Genomic DNA, 21,701 nt, shown 5'->3' with positions numbered 1-21,701 from the left:
ATCAAAGTAGGACTTTGATCTCCTACAGGGTCCCCCTCCACTTGAGTGGAGTTGTGGCTGATGTATTGCAGCCGCTGATTAATCAGGCTTTTAACAGCGCACATGGCACATAACCAGCTCTGGTTGGGGCTAACGTTGCCCAGGTCAGCTGCTGTTACAAAGTTGATAGTTCATGCTTGGATGATGTGTTTCATGAAAATGGGAAGTATCCCTACCAGCACCAGAACAAGGGGACACAGTATCAAGCTGCGCCAGGGGAGGTTTAGACTCGAGGTGAGGAGAAAGTTCTTCACCAAGCGAGTCATTCGGCATTGGAACGGGTTACCCAGGGAGGTGGTTGAGTTATCGACCCTGGAGGCCTTCAAGGGGAGATTGGACGTGGCACTTGGTGCCATGGTCTAGGCATGGGGTCTGTGTTGATAGGTTGGACTCGATGATCCTCGGGGTCCTTTCTAACCTAAGCGATACTGTGATACTAAATGTTTTATTATTGCCACACTCCTTTTGTAAAAGGCTGATGAGGACAAACTGTCAGCCTCCTGTATTTGATGTCCAGTGAAGCCCCCCAAAGAAGTGTGGGGTGCTGCTGTCAGCAATTCTGGTCTATATTTTCAAATCATACTGGGAGCAGCATCCTCAATCTGGAGTAGTTCTTGTAACCGAGGCTGTTCATGAATGACATTTGGGTTTATCTGAATCAGGACAATCAGGATGCTCTGCAGCAATTTCTGTGATCTCTGGTTGTAGCTGTAAGCTCTAAATGTTCAGACATCTCAGATAAACAAACACTTGACTGGCATGAGTGTAGACAACACAGATGTACCAGCATGAGTACAAACATCCCCTTCACTCCACAGTGCAAGAGGGGTTTTTGCGTAAATTAGCCAAATGGATCTCCTCGCTTCCGGACAGATGCGCTGCTAGGTTTCTAATTTCTTTCTTTCTGTTCCTCACCTTCCAGGCTACCAGTGCAATTGCCTCTCCCAGTTTACAGGAAGGAATTGTGAGTCAGAGATCACAGCCTGCTTCCCAAATCCCTGCCGAAACGGAGGCTCTTGCGATCCCATTGGCAACGCTTTCATCTGCAGCTGCAAAAATGGCCTGACAGGAGTAACGTAAGTGGCCTTCCCCACATGGGCAACAGTATCATAGTATCATAATATCAGTCAGGGTTGGAAGGGACCACAAGGATCAGCTAGTTCCAACCCCCCTGCCATGGGCAGGGACACCCCACACTAGATCAGCCTGGACAGAGCCTCAGCCAGCCTGGGCTTAAACACCTCCAGGGACAGCGCCCCAGCCACCTCCCTGGACAACCCATTCCAGGGTCTCACCACTCTCATGGGGAAGAACTTCCTCCTCACATCCAGCCTGAATCTCCCCACCTCCAGCTTCATTCCATTCCCCCTAGTCCTATCACTACCTGAGATCCTGAGCAGTCCCTCCCCAGCCTTCCTGTAGACCCCCTTCAGATACTGGAAGGCCACAATGGGGTCACCTCGGAGCCTTCTCTTCTCCAGACTGAAAAGGAGCTTTTCCATTCAGTGGTGGAAGGCTTTATGGTCAGGCATCTTGCACTCAAAAGCTATGATTCACCTAGCAAAAAATAACCCCAAATTAATAGCTTTTTTTCAAGTATAAGCTGACAACAGCTGAGAAATCCACGAGGCTTGGAAGTTCAGAAATGCTTTTCTGAACCTGGCCTCCTAAATTGTTGTTTCAGGATGTTATCTCCAGACAGTTTTCACTGAGGTATACACAACTGTGTTGGAGGCTTTTTGAGCAATCTCATAAAGACTGTGAAAGCTGCTGTGTAATTTTATTTTTTTAATGGATCAATTATTTAGTTGCCTTAGCTCTGACATAAAAGCCTAATGTATTGCCTTTCTTGGTTTTTAAATCACAGCCTTGGTCACATACTTGACGTAGAAACAGAAATTTCTCTGACCTGCCCCCAGACATGCTGTTTTCTCATCTGGCTTGTCCAGTGTTTGTGCTTTTTGTTCTGCCTCTTTGTTTAATCACCTCCTCTTCTTTTCCCATTCTCTCTCATTGTGGTTCCTGTTCTTTTGTTTCCCCCAGTTCTCTAATAGTTGCTCATTTTGTCTTTTGCACAGTACACAGTCAGTATATCATAGAATCATAGAATTAGTCAGGGTTGGAAGGGACCACAAGGATCATCTAGTTCCAACCCCCCTGCCATGGGCAGGGACACCCCACACTAGATCAGCCTGGCCACAGCCTCAGCCAGCCTGGGCTTAAACACCTCCAGGGATGGGGTCTCAACCACCTCCCTGGACAACCCATTTCAGGGCTTCACCACTCTCACAGTAAAGAACTTCCTCCTCACCTCCAGCCTGAATCTCCCCACCTCCAGCTTCATTCCATTCCCCCTAGTCCTATCACTACCTGATAACCTAAGAAGTCCCTCCCCAGCCTTCTTGCAGGCCCCCTTCAGATACTGGAAAGCCACAATCCTCCTCTCAAATAAGTAGTCTGATTATTTTGCTATATATTTCTCAACTGTTTTCTTCTTGAATCCTCCTAATCTTTTGTGCTAGATCCCATGGGATGGTCCAAAAGCAATAAAAAAGCTGAGAGTCTCCATTACATTCAGTGAGCATTCTTAATAAGGTCAAGGACCTTTTCTTATCAGATGATTTAAACTCCTATTTCCTTTTTGATGTTTCCATTTTATTGTCTTAAAAAGCCATCAAATATCTGTAGGAAAAAAAACCACACAAAAAAGAACACTGTGAGAGTTCTTCATCACAAGCCCTATGAGGAGAGGCTGAGGGAGAAGGGAAGGCTCAGTGGAGACCTTATTGCTCTCTACAACTACCTGAAAGGAGGTTGTAGCCAGATCAGGGTTGGTCTCTTCTCCCAGGCAACCAGCACCAGAACAAGAGGACACAGTCTCAAGCTGTACCAGGGGAAGTTTAGGCTCAAGGTGAGGAGAAATTCCTCAGCAAAAGAGTAACTGGCCATTGGAATGTGCTGCCCAGGGAGGTGGTGGAGTCTCTGTCCCTGGAGGTGTTCAAAAAGGGATTGGATGTGGCGCTTGGTTTAGTTAGTCCTGAGGTGTTGGGTCACAGGTTGTACTTGATCTCTAAGGTCTTTTCCAACCTTATTGATTCTATGATTCTCTGATAGTATAACAATAAGGCCATTTGCCAAGCACCATCAAGGTGTTAACTGTAATAGTAGTACTTTGACAAGACACCTCCTCATGTACAATCTGGGCTGTTTGCTGGGTGTTCTCCAAACTCTGTTTTTCTTCTTTTAAGGTGTGAAGAAGACATCAATGAGTGTGAAAGAGAAGAATGTGAAAATGGCGGCTCCTGCGTCAACGTATTCGGCTCCTTTCTGTGTAACTGCACCCCTGGCTATGTGGGGCAATACTGTGGTCTTCGCCCTGTGGTGGTCCCTAATATACAAGCTGGGCATTCCTATGTTGGCAAGGAGGAGCTGATAGGAATAGCTGTGGTCCTGTTTGTCATATTCATGTTGATTGTCCTCTTCATCATCTTTCGCAAGAAAGTGTTCCGGAAGAACTACTCCCGCAACAACATCACGCTGGTGCAGGATCCGGCTACCGCTGCCCTGCTCAACAAGAGCAACGGCATCCAGTTCAAGAACATGAGGAACAGTGGAGACAGTAGAAACATCTACCAAGAGGTTGGGCCTCCACAGGTCCCAGTGAGGCCGATGGCCTATACCCCATGCTTCCAGAGTGACTCCCGCAATAACTTGGACAAGATAGTGGATGGGCTGGGTGTGGAGCACCAGGAGATGACAACCTTCCATCCTGAGTCCCCTCGAATACTGACAGCCAGGCGGGGGGTGGTGGTATGCAGCGTGGCTCCAAACTTGCCCGCTGTGTCTCCCTGTCGCTCTGACTGTGACTCCATCAGGAAGAGCACGTGGGATGCTGGGACAGAAAGTAAGTACCATTGCATGCCAGTCTTGCTCTTCCCTGTCATGGGATGCAGCAGGTGGAGTGGCACGGGTGCTTTTCATGCTCCAACCTCATGCAGTTACAATTGTTACATCTCTCCAAAGCCTGATTTGCTTTCATTTTGAAAGCTTATAATTAAATGAGGCGTGGAAGGCCTCTGCTTGTATGCATTAAGTATGACTAAAGGCATTTATTTCACTTACTCAGGAAGTACGTATGAGTAAGTGCTCTGAGTGTTAGTTCTTCAAGTGATACAATGCAATCATCTTTCTATTGGAGAAAAAAATAATTTGGGGCAAACTTCTCAAATATAAACCCTGCTAGGTTTGGGCAATTTTCCTCTTGAGAAAATTAAGCTTTCTGAAAGATGCAATCTTGCTTTGCAACGGGAACGAATGAACTAATGTTCTCTACTTCCAGTGTCTAAAAATCATGCACTGCTTCCAGGATCACCTTTTCTACTCGTTGCAGTCCCACGTGTCACCGTGATCACAAAATTTCTGATCCCCACACTTAACCCTGTTTGTGCTCTGGTGGTTTCTCACCTGGGAGAAGCCTGAGAGAATCACAGCCTGAGAGCTTGGCAGGCTGGAGCAGGGAGCCCATGCCAACTCCAGCAAGGCGAAGTACAAGGTCCTGCACCTGGGTCAGGGTGCAGCACAAATACAGGCTGGGTTACAAGTGGGTTGAGAGCAGCCATGCAGAGAAGGACTTGGGGGTGCTGGTTGATGAGGCATTTGACATGGGCCAGCAACGTGCACTGGCAGCAAAAAAGCCAACTGTATCCTTGGCAACATCAAAAAAATGCGTGTCAGGGGAGGTGATTCTTGCCCCTCTACCCTGCCCTTGTGAGATCCCACCTGGAGCACTGTGTCCAGCCCTGGTGCCCTCAACATAAGAAAGGCATTGATCTGTTGGAGCAGGTCTAAAGGAGGGCCACAAGGATGATCAGAGGGCTGGAGCACCTTTACTACAAGGACAGGCTGAGGGAGCTAGAGAAGGCTTCTGGGAGACTTTATAGCAGCCTTGCAGTACCTGAAGGGGGGCTATAGGAAAGCTGGAGAGGAGCTCCAAAACAGGCTGCAGTGATAGGACAAGGGGTAGTGGTTTTAAACTAGAACAGGGTAGATTCAGGTTAGACATTAGGAAGAAGTTCTTTGCTATGAGTGTGGTGAGACACTGAAATAGGTTGCCCAGAGAAGTTGTGGGTGCCTCATCCCTGGATGTGTTAAAGACCAGGCTAAATGAGGCTTTGAGCAACCTGTTTTAGTGGGAGGTGTCTCTGCCCATGGCCAGAGGGTTGAAACTAGGTGATCTTTAAGTTCCCTTCCAACTCAAGATATTCTATGAGTCTATGACAACACAGTACCCCCTCAATTTCTAGGCATGTAGCAAACTGCATTTTCTGTCCTGTCAGGAAATACCAGTATAACAGCCCTGTGCCTATCCTTGCAAGCTGGTCATACTGACTGCAAGGAGCTGGCTTTAGCATTTTTTTAGCAGTTTTCCCTAATGCATCTTCAAACCCACTGCAACACAGCATGAACCAAAGCTGCCAGGTTAAACTCCATGATCCAGAAACTTTCATGGCCCCATGGTTTTAAGCAATATGAATTGAAGAAAAGAGGACCCTGGCCTGCACATTTTCATCTAAGGCAGCATTGACTGAAGTCTTCTAGTGAAAAACAGGAACTGATTTTCATTTCTTTGGTCTGTATTTCACAGTTGTGTTGTGCCTGACCTTTGTAACCAATAGATATAGTTCTGCTGATTGAAAGCATCATCTTGCCAGCCCCCATACCTGCTCTGTTCTGTATTCTCCTGTGTGTTTCTGCTGCAGACTCTGCTGGTGTCTGTATCAATTTCTGCACAGCATGAGGCCACGCCAGGAGGAGGGACCTCAGCTGTTAAGGAGTGGGAAGCGGTGCAGCTTTGTTACTGCAGCACTCACTCCATCTACTATATATACCCTGCTTCTCAGCAGGAGGAAATCAGTTCTTACTGTATGGAGGTGCCCCATGCTGGGTAGAAATATCTGCAGCTAGCAGGTGGAGAGCTGTACTTACATGTTTGCAGCACCTGAGCTTGTTCATTAACGTAGCTATCTATCTTGGCACTTACTGTGGAGGATAACTTTTTGTGTTCCTTATTATCACTTCCATAATGTTTAGTTGAATGTGTTTATTTGTGTGTGTTTAATTACATGAGAATTTATACCACAGGCTGCAGTTACATTTCCAAACTGTAGAAGAGTTGTCAAGACTGAATGTCCCTGATGAAAAGCGATGTAAATTGAAGCATAATCTATTACATGCCAGTGGTGAAGCCATTAAAAACTGATCCAAGAGCCACTGGTATGAATAAAAAGATGCACAATAATATACTGAGCATTGAATGAGCCTCTAATGAGGCTCTCAAATGAAGAAATGAACAGTGAAGATAAATGTAACTGTATAAGATGTTTATAGCACATTTTTTCAGTCATCATTTTCTTTGCTACTGAGTCTACATGTCATCTAAAAAGGCAATACCGAATACAGATGTTTCTTCTTTGATTGCAGTGGTGTCAGCCACTTGGAAGGCTCTCTGGGCTCCAAACAATCCAGAAACCTAGGTAGTTTCATCAGATGACTGCTAGAGCAATAGGTCATTTCCTCTGTCTGAAGGAAATTATTTTACTCTGGCAAAAATGAAACTGCTCTTTGCCAATATCCAACTGGCTCCATAGTGTAAGCAGACAACTGTGCTGTCCTAGAGAGTGTCATTTTGCTTTGTTTTTGCTGTCAATGAAGGTAAAGGGCTTGATGACGCTGAAGAAGTGACCTGTTTTGCAGGAAGCAATAAAGGCAGCAACTCTGAAGTGCAGTCCCTCAGCTCCTTCCAGTCTGATTCTGGTGATGACAATGGTAAGAAACAGTTTTATCTTTATTTTGCTGGGGGCGATGCTATTGAATTGTCTTTCTGATATTTAGGTAATAGCTAGAAAATGTGTTAGTGATGCTAGAAGTCAGAAAGTCCTGGGCTTAAATACTCCTTTTGTGTGCATTTTTCAAATTACAGAAAGCACAGAATGTTAGGGGATGGAAGGGACCTCAAAAGATCATCTAGTCCAACCCCCCTGCCAGAGCAGGATCACCTGTAATTGAAATCTTGATGCTTGGAGATGATGTATCACTATCAAGCTTTGCAGTGAATTAGAGGTGTGATAAAGCAGAGTCCCACTGGCAAGATTTAAGTCAACTAATAGGTTGCAAGTGAAACTGTAGAATCTCTATCATTTTCCCTCTTGTAAGAGTGCATTTTTCATGTTTTACCACTCAAATTAAAAGGAATTTCTGTTCTGTGAGCCAGGTCTCATTCATGGATCCCACAAAACTCTGCTGGTGTTCAGCAGAAACAGTAAGAGGATGAGCCAGTCCCTGGTGGCTTGGCCTCTCCCTGGCAATCACAGGCCAGTGAACAATAGAGCACCATTAAATCCTTGCTCAGTGCATGTTCGTTGCTTGCTCTTATGTCCTACATCATTATCCCAGTGGGTGACATGGGCAGAGCCATACACAGCCTGAAAGAGTCCTACAAAGTCTGAGCAAACCTTTGTTCCTAAAGACCCATGGATGTTGAGTGGTGGGTCTGAGAAAAGGCAAGGTGTTTCTGCTGGGAAGGGATGATGGATGTCAGGGAAGCCTCATTCAGGTACACAGAAAAAGATTAGCACACAGAAATTGCACTTGGTTTCCTCAGCCTCCGCTTAATGAACTGTCTGGAGACTCAGTTCCTCACTCATGTCATGCAGCTTTTCCCCAGCTACTCCTAAACGTTGGAAAAAGCACTTAAAGAGGAGTGCACTTGCAGTTCCTTTTGGTTCAGCTGTGGCTGAAGCACTGTATTTGTGTCAAAATCCTTGGTGCTTTCTGCTCCCACACTCCTCCCCCCCACCAGAAAAAAAATGTATTGTTTTCTAGAGTAATTATTAGAGTACTTTTCTTTTAATAATATGTATTTATATTATAATTACCTTCAGAATAATTATTCTGGTCATCATTTATTGTACATGGTTGCTTTTTATATCTCCCAAATTCTAATTAGGCTCTCCAAGCATTTTATCCTGCCCCCATTTAAATCAGTAGCACAGTGTCCACTGAGGCTGGATTGGACCACTGGTGCCTGCTCATTTTTTTTGTGAAAGCTGTATTTAAAATGTGGCCTTTAGAGATAACAATTCTAGTTCAGGCTCTAAACAAATCCCTATCTTCAGGGAAAATTAAAGAAACTTAAATCATCTAAGTCATTGTGCAGAGGTCAATCCAAGACTGCATGCTCTGGTTTGCTTGCAGTGGCAGGGAGGGTGTGCAGTGAAAGAGCTTAAAATACTGGCATAAGTAAGCATATATATGCTTATATATGTGTGCACAGGGGCTAATGGATATCCCTCCTGAAACCATAAATCCTTCCCCTCCCTGGCATTTTAATTCTTTATGTCTAGCATCTCTGCAGAGGGCAAAGGGTTGTCAGTGAAACCACAACAAAAGCAATTCAGCATCCACGCCATGTGGGCAGGCTGCTCCTTCTCAACAGTCCTTCCTTCTCAATACTCCTTCCTCCAAAGCCAGCTAGCAGTGGGGACAAGCTTGTGTCATGCTCCTGTACAGCTGACTGCACCAACACTGTCTTGTGAAAATGGTTAATGGCTTCCAACTGGGGAAACTTGTTTTGCACCAGAGAGGTGCTGGGAGGTATCCCACTGAAGCTGTGAACAGCCCTGTGATGCTCAGCTTGTGTCAGGCGCAGGCAACCTCCACTCACACTCTCCATTGGGCATGGAGCCTTTTTTTGCTGGATCAAACAGGGTTTGCCTCACTGTGCAAACTCTTTCCTGGTGTGAGTTTTAACCTGCTTTTATTTTTTTCCCACCTTATTTCTGCTGCATTTAAATTGCTCAGCTCCCCTAGTCTTGCTGAGAATAGTTAGCAGTGCCTTTTTGTCATCAAAAAAATTCATCTGGCAAACATTTTTAAAGGAAATGTTGCCCATTTTCAGCAATAATATTTTGAGAAGCCTTTCAGAGGCAAGTTACAAGTTTCTATAGTTAAGTTATTCTGAATATGGGTAGGGGGAATGACAAAAGTGTATTTTTAGGTTGCTGTTCCACTGCTGGCCAATAGATGGTTGTGTTGGGAAGTCCACAGAACTGCTGTTGATGAGAGCAGTTTTTACCTCTGAAGAATGCTGTGTTTGGGTATTGCCTTGCTCTGAATCACACAGAATCACTATGGTTGGAAAAGACCTTTAAGATCATCAAGTACAACCATTATTTCCCTCCCTTGCATGAACATGGTCTGCTCAGCTCCCACAAGAGCCAGCACTTAAGTTGCAGTGAAGTCTCTGCTGGCCTTCACTCTTGACCTTTCCCTTTTCAGTCTGAGTTGCTCTTCTGTTAGATTTTACAGCTGCCCTCCATCTCTTTTCCCAGCCATGCTGCAGCTAGTTATATGAAATCCACTTACTCTTCCACAATGTTTGTTATGCATTTGCCTCCTCACCCCAGCCCCTGTTGACGGCACTAAAATGTCAGCTTAGACGTAGAGCAGGATTTCTTTTGTTTATCAAGGCTCTTTTTTCCAGTGCTTCACAAGAAATGAGGAAATTGGATGACATCCTTGATCATATGCCCATGCCCAAAATGTAGTAAGGATGTCAAAATAGTCCACATATATTTGGCACTACTGCTGTTAACATGTTTCTTATGACCTCTAAGTCTATTGGCTGTATGAAACCAAAAAAAGTATGCCTTGCCTTGCCCAACATTTCTGGTCCCCTTCTAGCCTGCTTTAATGCAGTCAGTTTTCTCATCATTAAAGACAAAGGGAAAAGATCAGATCCAGTACCTACTGAAGCAGAGCTTTCCCTCTGCTTTTGGTGAGTTTTGTTTCAGATCCTCAAAGGCAGGGGTGTTAGTTGGTCCCAAATGCAGATCATCCAGGGGACCACACATTGTTGCTCATTTGGACTCCACATTAAACAGTTGCACCATGTGTAGGAATTATCTCAAGGGGAAAATATCTTTTGGTAGAACACCTGCAGAGAACACACAAAGCAATTGTGAAACTATTCTATCAGACACAGATCAAAATTGGAACCAAATCTACTTGGATATGTCTTCTTAATTAGAGCAGTAAGGACACAGTACAATTAACAAGTATCATCCACTACTATATAGTAGGCACAGCACAAACAATAAATAAGTAAAACATTCCTGTTAGGAATTAGGTTGAGCTTAGAACCATTTCAGATGGTGTGATGGTCTAAAAGACAATAACCCCTTGTAGCACGTGGCACCATCTCTGGAGACCTTTAAGCAAGAGTGAATTAGAAATTAGTGTCAGGTAGACAAGATACTGCTTTGGTTAATTGAATCAGCTGGCCAGTTTGCTTGGATTTATGAGGCCATACACATCATCCTAGAAGCCTTTCTGGAAATGCTGGTTTGGAATTTATCACCACTCTGAAAATGGATGGGATTATCTGAAATGAAATGTCCTGCAAGCCACTGCATGAATCATGCACTGGTCAGCAGCCTCTCTTTTTTTTCAATGTCAGTTCTGTCCGTTTGAGAGAATTTATTGTGGTAACATATGATGTGTGTTATGAATACTAACCTGAAGCTGTCCTTCCCCTCCCTTTGTTTTCTGCTTTCCCTCCCCTGCAAGCTTCCATAGTGACTGTCATACAGCTTGTCAACAATGTAGTTGACACTATAGAAAACGAAGGTATTTAATTTTTTGTTTCATTTCTTGTTATGCACCAATGCTTCCTGTTTTCATTGTCAAACATTCCAGCAGAACCTCACTAAGCCACACTGACCAGCCAACCTGTGGCAAGGACTGGGTTTTTCAGATCAGCATGTTTCACCAGCAAACACAAAAACACCAGAGGAATGTATCACAAAATACCATGTGGGCAATTGGAGGTGGTAGAAAAGGTGTCAAGGCCTTCATCCTCTTCTGTTCAAGTCAATGTTTTTGCTTACTTATTCACATTGCCTTTAGGAAAAAAAAGGATTTGATTAGGTTGATAATGAAGCCAAAACACTAAGATGATCTTGGCTTCAGAGCCTTGGAAACAGGTGACACAGGAAGGCTGTAAAGTATCTCAGGCTCCAGCAGAGCCGTGTTGCACACTCCAGTGGGACCAGAGGGAGAGAATTGAAGTGAGGGTATGCAGGTGGCTCATTTCTCCCAAATAAAAACAGGTGTAAACACAACTCCATGGATGCAAGGCAGCCTGACTGCCCCTTCCCCTAGAGTTGATGTTCCCATTGAATAGAGCATGGCAGTTGGGTCTAAGAAGCCAACACTCAGCTTCTCCACTGACCTCCTGTGTAACCCCAGGCACATTGTGTTGCAAGTTAATTGCTTTCCCCATCTGTAAAACAGGACTATCACTATTTTCCTTCTCCATAAAGCACTGGGGAAATGTATAACAAATAATCATTACTTTGACTTATTTGTACATTTATCTTACTCTTGGATAAATGTCAGGTCAGTATCAACTGAATTCATCCATAAATCCATCTGTCTTTAGCAAATGCAAGCCATGTTTTGCAGACTTCACCTAATGTAATCTGTATAATACTTAAAGATGATCAAGTAAATAATTTTTGTGAAATGACTTTTTTCTTGAGCTAATGTCATGGTGATTTTGAAAAGCACTTCCACTCCTAGCTAGTGATGGCACTTGGGTGTTTGTCTATAGTACATTTACTGATTTCCTAAGTGTAGAAATGCTGTTCTTCTCATTGTCAAATAAAAATGAACTAGCCAAGGTTCATTCAAAAAGAAAGTCCCACTCAAAAAATAACCCTGAATGGAAACCATCGACACTATAAATGGCCTTGCCTTCCTAAAGGAAAGTTTAAGCAAACACATTGGCTTTACAGGTCAGAAAAGGCCAGTCTGGCTGCAGTTTCAAGAGACTGTCACTGGAAATGCTTTGTTCACTTCCCAGTTCCTTGTATGAAGCACAGGAACTTTGCATGCTCTGCAGCAGAGCTGGTGGAAAAGGTGAACAGTTAGACTCACTGGATCTCCCAGCGCAGCATGGGCAGAATCACTGCTGCAGAGCCACAGGAGGATGGAGCTCTTTCCCCAGGGAGTTTCTAGTGGTTGTGTGAGTCAGCAAATTGGTGAGGTTCTCCTGGATCCTGGAACAACGCAGCTCAGAGGGACCTGATGCATCTTGGTACAATGTCATTACACTGACCAAAAGACAACAAAATCCACTGTACAGAAAAGGAAGTGAAGAAGCAGAAGATTGGTTAGGGCCGGTTCAGACACTGCTGCTAAACCCCCTGTAGTCTCATCCTTCCTCGCCCCAGGCTAACACAGAGCAGGTAGAAAGCTATTGTCTGGCCAATGAGCTAATGAAGAAATCACCATCACCCCAAGGGCAAGAGTGATTTTAATAGATGGAGGCCTGACGAGCAGTCTTTTCTGTCCTTATCTGTGGCTGAGATCCAGATGTTAAGTACTATAATGCCATGAAGGTCTACTGACCTGGCCAGACCTCCTCCAGCAATGCAGTCCTGAGACCTTGCCCAGTGACTTACTGCATGAAGCCAAATAACACGTGGCTGAACAAGAGCGTCTCATCTAGAAAATGCTGCAGCTTATTCCCTGCTCTTGTCTCACATGACCCTCTTTCCTTGCTCTCTCCCCAACCCCTGCACCCTCTCCATACTGGAATGCCTCCCTCCCCGCCAGCTGGCATGGCAGTGCAGGTGGGAGGTGGGTATGGGGTAGCAGGGCATTGCAGCTGACAGCCCCATTAAATGGCTTTGTATTCTATTCTATTCTATTCAGGTTCTTATACCGTGCCCATCACCATGGTATCTGAGCCCAGGTGGGCCCAGATTTGTTTGAACCGGCCCTGAGAATGGTAGATTCTTATTTTTCTGTTTCAAAGTAAACAAGTGAGAGAGAAATGTACTTTGCCATTACAAACCATAGAGATGGTGGATAGCCCTTTTTGTAACTAAGAATTCCAGCTCTGATGTAATTCCATATCTATTCAGTGAGGGTAAATAATTAAGATATGATAGAAGAGGTATATAATACCCATGACAATCATTTCTTTATGTATGTCTGCGTTTGACTGGGCAAGCTTGTCTTGTGCTCTAAAATAAGCAGCATTGTAATGTCCTATTGAAACAGCCCTGAGGCAGCTGTACTTTAGAAATGTGCATGCAGAGCTTTGTGTTTTCATGTGCAATTCTATGCTGGTGACGAGCTCCGAGTTACCAGTTTTTACTTTTCACTTTGTGTCTAACAGTGTCTGTTATGGATCAAGGACAGAACTACAACAGAGGTGACTTTTCTGAGACACTTTTCTGCCTGTTGGACTGGGCTAGGGTGGGCAAGGCACTGGCTTGATCAGATTTCATGATGTTTTTCTTGAACTGCTTCACGTGTCTGCTCTTATGTTGGAATTCTGTTGGGTTCAAATGCTGCATGAGAATGGCCAGACACTTTTGTTTATTATATCAGGATCCCATTTTCAGTTGGTCAGATTTCATGCTTGCACACTTTCTTTCTTGAAATGAAGTCATTGGAGGTGGAAGGGGAGACTAGATGTGCTATCATAAGCATGCTGACTGCATTGGTAGGTTTTTTTCCCCAATTAACTGTGAAAAGCAGTAATTCAGAGGTTTTTGTTGTTTTGATTTCTTGGACTCGTAATTTCTAACACAACCCAGTGGTGTCCTACAAAGGGAAATGCCTGAGAGCAGCCACATTTTGTTTCTTTGCTTCCTTGCATTAGCATCATCATGCCATTCATTCTCCTCTCCTGCCCCGCCGATCAGAGCATGGCTGATCTGTGCTGATGGCCTGTGGCGCATGCTGTGATGTGAAGGTGCTGCGAGGACTGAGCAGCAAGTGCATGCAGGACACTTTTCCTCATTAGTGACCCCATTCTAACGGAGCTCTGTGGTTCTCTTTCCTGCTGTAGCCTATCACTGGGATACCTCTGACTGGATGCCAAGTGCCCGCTTGTCTGACATTGAGGAAGTGCCCAATTTTGAGACAGCAGATGGCGGCTCGGCTCATCACGGCAGTACCAGGGAGCTGGAAACGGATTACTACCTTGGTGGCTACGACATTGACAGCGACTACCCTCCCCCTCACGAAGACGAGTTTTTAAGCCAGGACCAGTTACCACCTCCTCTCCCAGTGGATTATCCGGACCAATATGAAGCCCTCCCGCCCTCGCAGCCAGTCTCGATGGCAAATACACTCAGCCCTGACTGCAGGCGACGGCCGCACTTCCACCCTAGCCAATACCTCCCTCCTCACCAGTTCCCCAATGAGACGGACACCACAGGGTCTCAGACTGGGAACGAATTTAGTACTTTTGCTGTTGGCCCAAGCCAGAACACAGAAAATGTTAGTGCAGGTAAGATGCCTTTATCCTTGCACAACTCTCTGGATGCCTCCTCCTCTGATGTCTCAGCCACCTGCGGCTTTGATGACTCCGAAGTAGCCATGAGTGACTATGAAAGCGTGGAGGAACTCAACCTAGAAAATGTTCACATTCCATTTTTGGAGACCCAGCATCAGACACAAGTGTAAAGGAAGCTCCCTCTTCCTTCTTCTTCTTCTTCTTCTCCCTCCTCTTACTGTTTTTGTTTTATTTTGTCATTTTGTCCAATTAATAGTATAAATATTGAGGAGAAATGTTGCTGAAGTTGTATATATTGGGCAAGGCAAAAGTACAGTGGAACCCATTATTAACTTGTTCAGAAATAATACTGTATGTGCAGACACCAAGAGACCAATTGTGTGAAATATTATACATCACAAAATTGTTACAGACAATCTGGAGAGTATGTACCTTCTATTTATTACCAAGATTAAAACTCAGCTTTTGAAGCAGGGAGAAACAATAATTGCTAAATAATTTCTTTCCCTCCCTCCTCCACCCCCCTCCCTACCCCCCACCCCCAGTTTGCTTTTTATTTCTTTTTTAATTGTATTATTAAAAGTGTTACAGTGTTATGATTTCCCCACAGTATTAAGGAACTGGTATGGATCATTCCAAGGTGCACTGTTGCATGAAATCTTGTGTGTCAGTGAAAGAGTCAAAGCAATTGATGGCTGAGGGTGCTGGTGTGCAACGGGTCAGATGGCTGAAACCCCAGCATTTACAAACTGACCTGTCAAAGACCAGCAAGCAGGCATTTGCCCACGAATATCTATCTCTACTTTTGTTTGCTACATAGCATTTCATTCTAATTAATGTGCATATAGAGCACCAATTAATGTGCATATAGAGTATGTACTTACTCCAAACTGGCCTACATTGGCTGCCATTTTTTCAAGCCTGCTGTCAGGTGTGTGTGCATATCTTCGCCCCTGAGGACTTCTAGAAGTGTCAGAGTTTGGCTCAGTAGTGGTCTAATTTTGCCCCAGATGCATATGCAGAGCCTCCCTTGACTTGTGTATGTAATGTGAACATGTATCTGAAAGCATCAGGAAACCTTAACGATCTACAAAGTACCAATGACTTTGGTTTTCAATACTTAGCTTGGGTGATCCCCTCTTGAACAGCAGTCGTCCTGCTACAATTATTGCAGTAAAATTAAGTTGCATATAAAGCTGCTGTAACCTCAAATCATTAGCTTCACATCTTTTGGCAAGTGTCCATCCTTGGAGTGTACAGAATGAGTTCTCAGCTGCTGTAGACTGACTCAGTGGATTACACGGATGAGCTGTGGCCAAAGATCTGTCCCTAGATCTTCTGCTAGATGCGTGGTTTTGTAAGATTCAAGGACTACCAAAGGTTGTAGGTTTCAGAACACTGCTGTGAAATGGGGAGAACCATGGCCTCTGTGTGCTTTGTATTTCCCTCAGCCTGATTGGAGGCCTTTTACACCTGAGCAGCTGAGCAGGATGTGGAAATGGGATTTTCACTCAGTATATTAAAGCGGAATATACACACCAGTTGCTTGGTGCTGTGGGAATGTTTTTACCACTGCCTTTTACAGCATCTGTACACCTTCTACAGTGAATGTGAGTCTGCAGCCTCTGTCACTGCTGGGGTTTCATCCACTCCTCCCATGGCATAATTCTCTCTTTCTAAAGAACTGTGGAACACATAAATCATTGCTAGAGATGAACAGATTCATTAACAGATTTCCTCTGCTGCTTTCTGTGTTCTGTCTCTTGGTCAAATGTCCTAACTGGATAGTTTCAGCAGTTGTCTTCCAGGGCATGTTCCTGACTGACTTCAGTTTCACCCAAAATTGAATTGTGAGGCATTCCTTGACAGACAGGAAGTGGGTTGTTGGGTTGTTTTTTTTCAGCAATTGCCCCCAGTACAAATGAATTATTAACAGAATGTATTGTAAGTGATCACAGCTTGTAACACTTTTAATAAAACAGGAGTTCCAAAAGTCTCAGAATAGGCACAATATGTTGCTGCTTCCCTCCAAGAAGAGCTCATGTAGCTGTGAAAGACTGGTGTAGATATTTTCTTTGGGATCATGCAGCAATTCTTCATTAGCATACAGCTCATTATACAGGTCCATGAACAAACTGAGTGAACTTCTAGAAAGAATGTACTGCACATGCAAGTATTTCAAGCACTGCTCTGCATACAGTTCCTGTCCATTGAATTTACTCATGTGACTTGGCCTTCTCAAACTAAACATGCTTCTGTAACGGTGATACATTCTAAATGAGCTCATGGTACATTTCAGCCTTTTCCCTGCTACTATTCATGTGTTTTCAAGAAGAAAAAAACAAAACCATATGGAAATGTGTATCATGATGGCAAAGAACTGAGGGATTTGCCAATAAGCCATGAAATGGTTTGGCAAGCCTAGAAGCACAGAAAGAGGATGGCTTGCATTGTTCATGGAGTCTGTGTTGCAGGAAGGCAGATGCGATTGAAGTGATGTGTCTTCAAGAGTAGAAGCATCTGAGTTTGGAACACAAAGCTGCAAATCTAGCTGCACTTTTAAAGCTGGTATCAATTTCCTTCGGTGTAATGCTTTCTTAGCATCAGGCTGTGGTTTACATGAGGTTTGCTCCTACTCAGTCTTGGTGCGAGGCATTTTTATCCATTATGCAATCAGTTCTGTTTGAGCCCCCAGCTGCTTATGAGATGTACTTGTCAAATGTTCTCTCTAGTGAAAATTCTTGAGTAAGCCTGAGATACCAGTATCACAATTTGAGTAGGACATATCAGAGTGTCACGAGGGAGAACACCATGGGAGTCTGGCAATTGCCATATGCAAAAAGAAAAAGGAAAAAGAAAAAGAAAAAGTAATTCACTAGTTCTTACCAAGCTTGTTGACTCAGTGATATCTTGTTGATAGTGAGTTTTACTAGTAAAATATGCATAAATACAATGTATAGTACTTTTCCTGTTTGGGTGTTGTTGCCATTTCATTTCATTGAACGCCTACTTACAGAAAGTGCTGTTGGGAAGGTGCCAAGGATCACCCCTTCAGCCTTCTCTGTCACAGTCATGATTTCTATACCTCAGTATCTCCTCCCCTCCAAATCAAATAGGCCTAATCCATCTCCCAACAGATGCCCTTCTGTGAACATTGATACTTCTGTGGCCTTTCTGGTTTTGTCCTGGCTCTTCTTGATAACGATAAGACACTAATGCACAGCTAAAGGTGAAATACGTCTTAGGACCTCTCCCATTAGTCCAAGCCATTTTATTTCCTTTTTAATTACTCTCCTACATGTACAAGCTGTAACCCTCTAACCTGGAAGATAACAAGACATTAATAACATTCATAATGTAAGAATTAGTGTTTGTATTATTTATTTGTTTAATTTTCTGCCATATGAGGATTTTTATATCACTGCTGCTGTCATTGCCAGGTCCCTGGTTCTGCCTGGGTCTGTCAGAGCTTCCCCTCACACGTCTGCCTGTCCTGTGTGTCTATATTTCAATTCATATTCCTGTAGATGGCTCCACTGCATGGTGTTTTCGTTCAGAATCATCCATAGGAGAGGTTTCATAGACTTAAAAGAGTGCTTTCAAGTGCCATTGGATTATAACTCTTAGGATCAATAGAGTCTTTAGGTTTTGTAAAGAAACAACAAGCAAAGCAAGCAACTTGTTAAAGCAGAAAAACATGCTTTTAAGAGAAATCACTGACTGCCAGGGGTGTATGAGCCTGAGTAAAAGAGTGCTTGTTCTCTGTGTTTTGATCAGGTTGAGAATGCCATGCACATTGACAGCCTTTTTGATGACTCTGGCAATGGAAAGAGCCTTTAAAGTGACTGGCAACATAACTTATGCTGCCAATACTACATTAAATGGCCTTGTGCAAGAGGAAAAATTAGGCTTATCTACCTTCCATAAATATGTTAATTATTGTGCCCTTTTATCATAAACATTCTAAAGGCTGTCATTAAAAAAAAAAGCCCTAACTGAAACCCACAAACCCAGATAGGATCTCTGTCCTGAGTCAGCATCTTACAGCAAGGCAAAGGGCCAAAGGTGGCACCAAGGAGCTGCAGAATCACTTCCCTCCCATGAGGCCAAGTGGACAGTGCCACTAACAGGCCACTGTAAAGTTGTGTGTGCAGGCAACCAGGAGGATGTTGTAATGCAGAGATTTATGCCAGTACTGTGATTTCCAGGCCGTTAAGCTATTAAAGCTTGGTGACATCTTTAATCCTATGTGTTATCCTATGGGTTTCTTTGACCTGTAGATGCAGTCAAGGGAAGGAAGAAGTCAAAGGATTCTCACTGGCACTCTTTTCATGAGAGAAATGAAGCTCTCTCCGGCAAGCTTTTCCCCTCTGCATGTCAAGATATATTTTAATCCTCAGAATGCTTTTTCTTCGGTTCTCTAAATTCTGTAGTGGAGTCTGAAGTGGTGCTAGCCTTAGTGTATTGGTATCCCCTCTAGTTAAAAACCCAGAGTAGGTGCAACAGTGAAAAAATGCATGCCGCTGAAACGCTAATTAATAGGGAGGCAGCAGCCTGTTGACTCTGTGAAACAGGCAGGTGCTAAACATGACTTAAAAGTTGTTTTGCTTGGCTCAATATAAATTCCATTGTAAAGAGAAATGTGGGCTGGGCAGGACAAACGGTTGAGGGCACAGCTTTACACCTCATTGAGTTCCTGCTTGAGAAAGCTAAATGGATCTTTATAGCTGATAATAATTGCAGTCCTGGGAGAGAGAGAAGTGAAGCTGTCCTGGACCGGTTCTGCTAAGCTTTGCTTGAAAAGGTAGCATCCTTAATAACGGAGAAACCCAGCTATTTAAAACCTGGAGTGAAAGTATGTCTGTTGGTATGTTTTGGAGCTATTCACTGAGTAATAATGGATATTTTCTAAGTTCCAATGGGAGAACTAGACCTTCAGGTTTGCTCCCTCATAGTTTACTATCCGTTATCGTGTGCTTTTTGCCTGTTTGCATCTCTGTTCATCTCGATACACCGAAGTGTCATCTGAGCCTTAGAAATGTAGGCTGCTGCCCATTCTCCATGACGTTTATCCTGCGCTTCATACAATTAACATTTAACGTCTCCATTATCAGAAGGGCCATTCAGCTGGCAAATTCAGCTGCATCACCCAAGAGATGGATGGCTGGGGAGGAAATGAAATTGAATTTATTTCTTTATGTAATAAAATGAAAAGCAATAATTGCAAATACGTCGTATTACACAAAGGCCATAAGTAATCTCTACCAGTGTTAAGAGTGCACTTGAACTGTATTGTGGAAAGAGATTGGAGTCCTCAGAGCTGTAGCGTTCTCCTGTCATAGGAGCACCTGAGTGGCCGCTAGTTAACAACCCGACGAGGAGCCCATACTGCCGCCGCTTTTCAGGGGGTGACAGAGAGGTTTAGGAGTGAAAGCAGTTCTCTTTAAAGCACTGTATCAGAAAAAAAAAAGATTGTCTTGTAAATTTTACCTGCCCTCAAGCAGGCTGGTTTGTATAAGATGTATGTTTTGGTGTTTAAAAAAAAGAAGTTTATAAAAAATAATGTATATATATAATGGTTTCAAACGACCAGGCTTTTGTAGATACTTGATGCCAGTCGGGGCTGCTTTAATTTTTGTTGGTTTGTCTGTTTGTTTGTTTGTTTGTTTGATATCATTCTAAAGGGTCATTGAAGTCGGTTTCAACTTTTAAGGTAACAGCAAAAAAAAAATGACAAAAAGGAAAAAAAAAAATAACACAAAACAACAAAGACAACAACAAAGAAAACCCACACAAAAAAACAAGTTTTAGATTTGAGAACTTTTTACCAACCCTTTCAAACTGTACTGTAACTTTTCCTTTGGGTTCAGCTCTTTCTGTTTAACCTTTTTTTTTCTGTTTTTAAGGAAATGTTTTTTATTGACTTTTTTAAAATGAGTGTGTTTTGCACAAAAAAAAAACAAACCACCCCACCCCACCCCACCCCACTAGAGATAAGGTTTTTAATGCCATTTCGAGTAGATATTAAGTGATGTCGTTTCCCCAACAACAAGAAATTCAATCTTATGCAAAAGGGAAGGTTGATCACTTTGAGTGGGTATAGTCCTTCACCCAAACCCTAACTGTTCCTTCACAATGGCTGTTGGCAGTATTGTCTTGTGTTCTTTTGCTATGAAAACAAAACGACGACGACAACAACAAAGTGTACAGGTTTGTAACTGCCAAAATTTGCTAAAGTTGATGGTTAAAACCGTTTTCCAAGTAAACAAAAAGAAAAGCCCAGCTGTGTTGACTATTTCTTGCTTTTTCTCCTTCTTTCAGAGGAAGGAACAAGGTAATCAGTTCTGCAAGGAACATAGGGTTTCATTGTCTCTCTGTGTATAGGGGTTGCAGAAAGTGCTGGGGTTTCGGCCTCTTCAAATTCATTTCATTACTACATGGCAATTCCTCCATAGGGGCCCCAACTTGCACTGCAGAGCTCTCTTGCCAAGAGTTGCTTAGCTAGTGTGTGTACACTAAGATAGTTGTCTAATTTAATCCACATCCTTAAATGATGCCAAAGGCATTATCACATACCCTAAAATGCCATGGCTAGCAATTTCACTGGACCTGGAGTTCTTCACACAGAACAGAACAGAACAGAACAGAACAGAACAGAATAGAATAGAATAGAATAGAATAGAATAGAATAGAATAGAATAGAATAGAATAGAATAGAATAGAATAGAATAGAATAAACCAGGTTGGAAGAGACCTTCAAGATCACTGTGTCCAACCTATCATCCAACACCACCTAATCAACTAAACCATGGCACCAAGCACCCTATCAAGTCTCCTCCTGAACACCTCCAGTGATGGTGACTCCACCACCTCCCCAGGCAGTCCATTCCAATGGGCAATCACTCGCTCTGTGTAGAACTTCCTTCTCAGGAGAGCTTCAAGGCTCAAAGTGGAGTTTCAGATGGGAGGTGGGGCAGGGAAAGCAATTCTAAGAGAAGCTGGTGAAGGGTCTAGAGCACAAAACTTGTGAGGAGCTGCAGGGGGAACTAGGGTTGTTCAGCCTGGAGAACAGAAGGCTGAGTAAAGACCTTCTGGCTCTCCCCAAAAGGAGGTTGAAGCCAGGTGGGGGTTGGTCCCAACAAACAAGCAATAGGACAAGAGGAAATGGCCTCAAGCTGCACCAGGGGAGGTCTAGGCCTGACATGAGGAACAATTTCTTCTTCAACAGGAACTTCAAGACCTGGTCCAGGCTGCCCAGGGCAGTGTTGGAGTCCCAGTCCCCGGAGGG

The 21,701-nt window shown here is 43.6% G+C and overlaps 1 protein-coding gene across 1 annotated transcript in view; it reads left to right on the top strand.

Moving 5' to 3' along the window:
• The window catches only part of FAT3 (FAT atypical cadherin 3), a 490,375-nt gene extending 469,682 nt beyond the window's left edge, over window positions 1-20,693 (top strand). The window contains exons 22-27 of the mRNA XM_068149238.1: window positions 962-1,115; window positions 3,288-3,943; window positions 6,751-6,864; window positions 10,666-10,725; window positions 13,286-13,321; window positions 13,964-20,693. Of these exons, the coding sequence (XP_068005339.1) occupies window positions 962-1,115; window positions 3,288-3,943; window positions 6,751-6,864; window positions 10,666-10,725; window positions 13,286-13,321; window positions 13,964-14,583 (1,640 nt within the window). The 3' untranslated portion in view covers window positions 14,584-20,693. The remainder of the gene's footprint in view (window positions 1-961; window positions 1,116-3,287; window positions 3,944-6,750; window positions 6,865-10,665; window positions 10,726-13,285; window positions 13,322-13,963) is intronic.
• Window positions 20,694-21,701: the final 1,008 nt, after the last annotated feature.

The sequence above is a fragment of the Melanerpes formicivorus genome, unplaced genomic scaffold (genome assembly GCF_026170545.1).
Source record: "Melanerpes formicivorus ecotype bairdi unplaced genomic scaffold, bMelFor1.0.p_v2 SCAF_1, whole genome shotgun sequence".
NCBI lineage: Eukaryota > Metazoa > Chordata > Aves > Piciformes > Picidae > Melanerpes > Melanerpes formicivorus.
The sequence above is the reverse complement of the archived record's forward strand: the minus strand, read 5'-3'. Positions and strand labels throughout refer to the sequence as shown.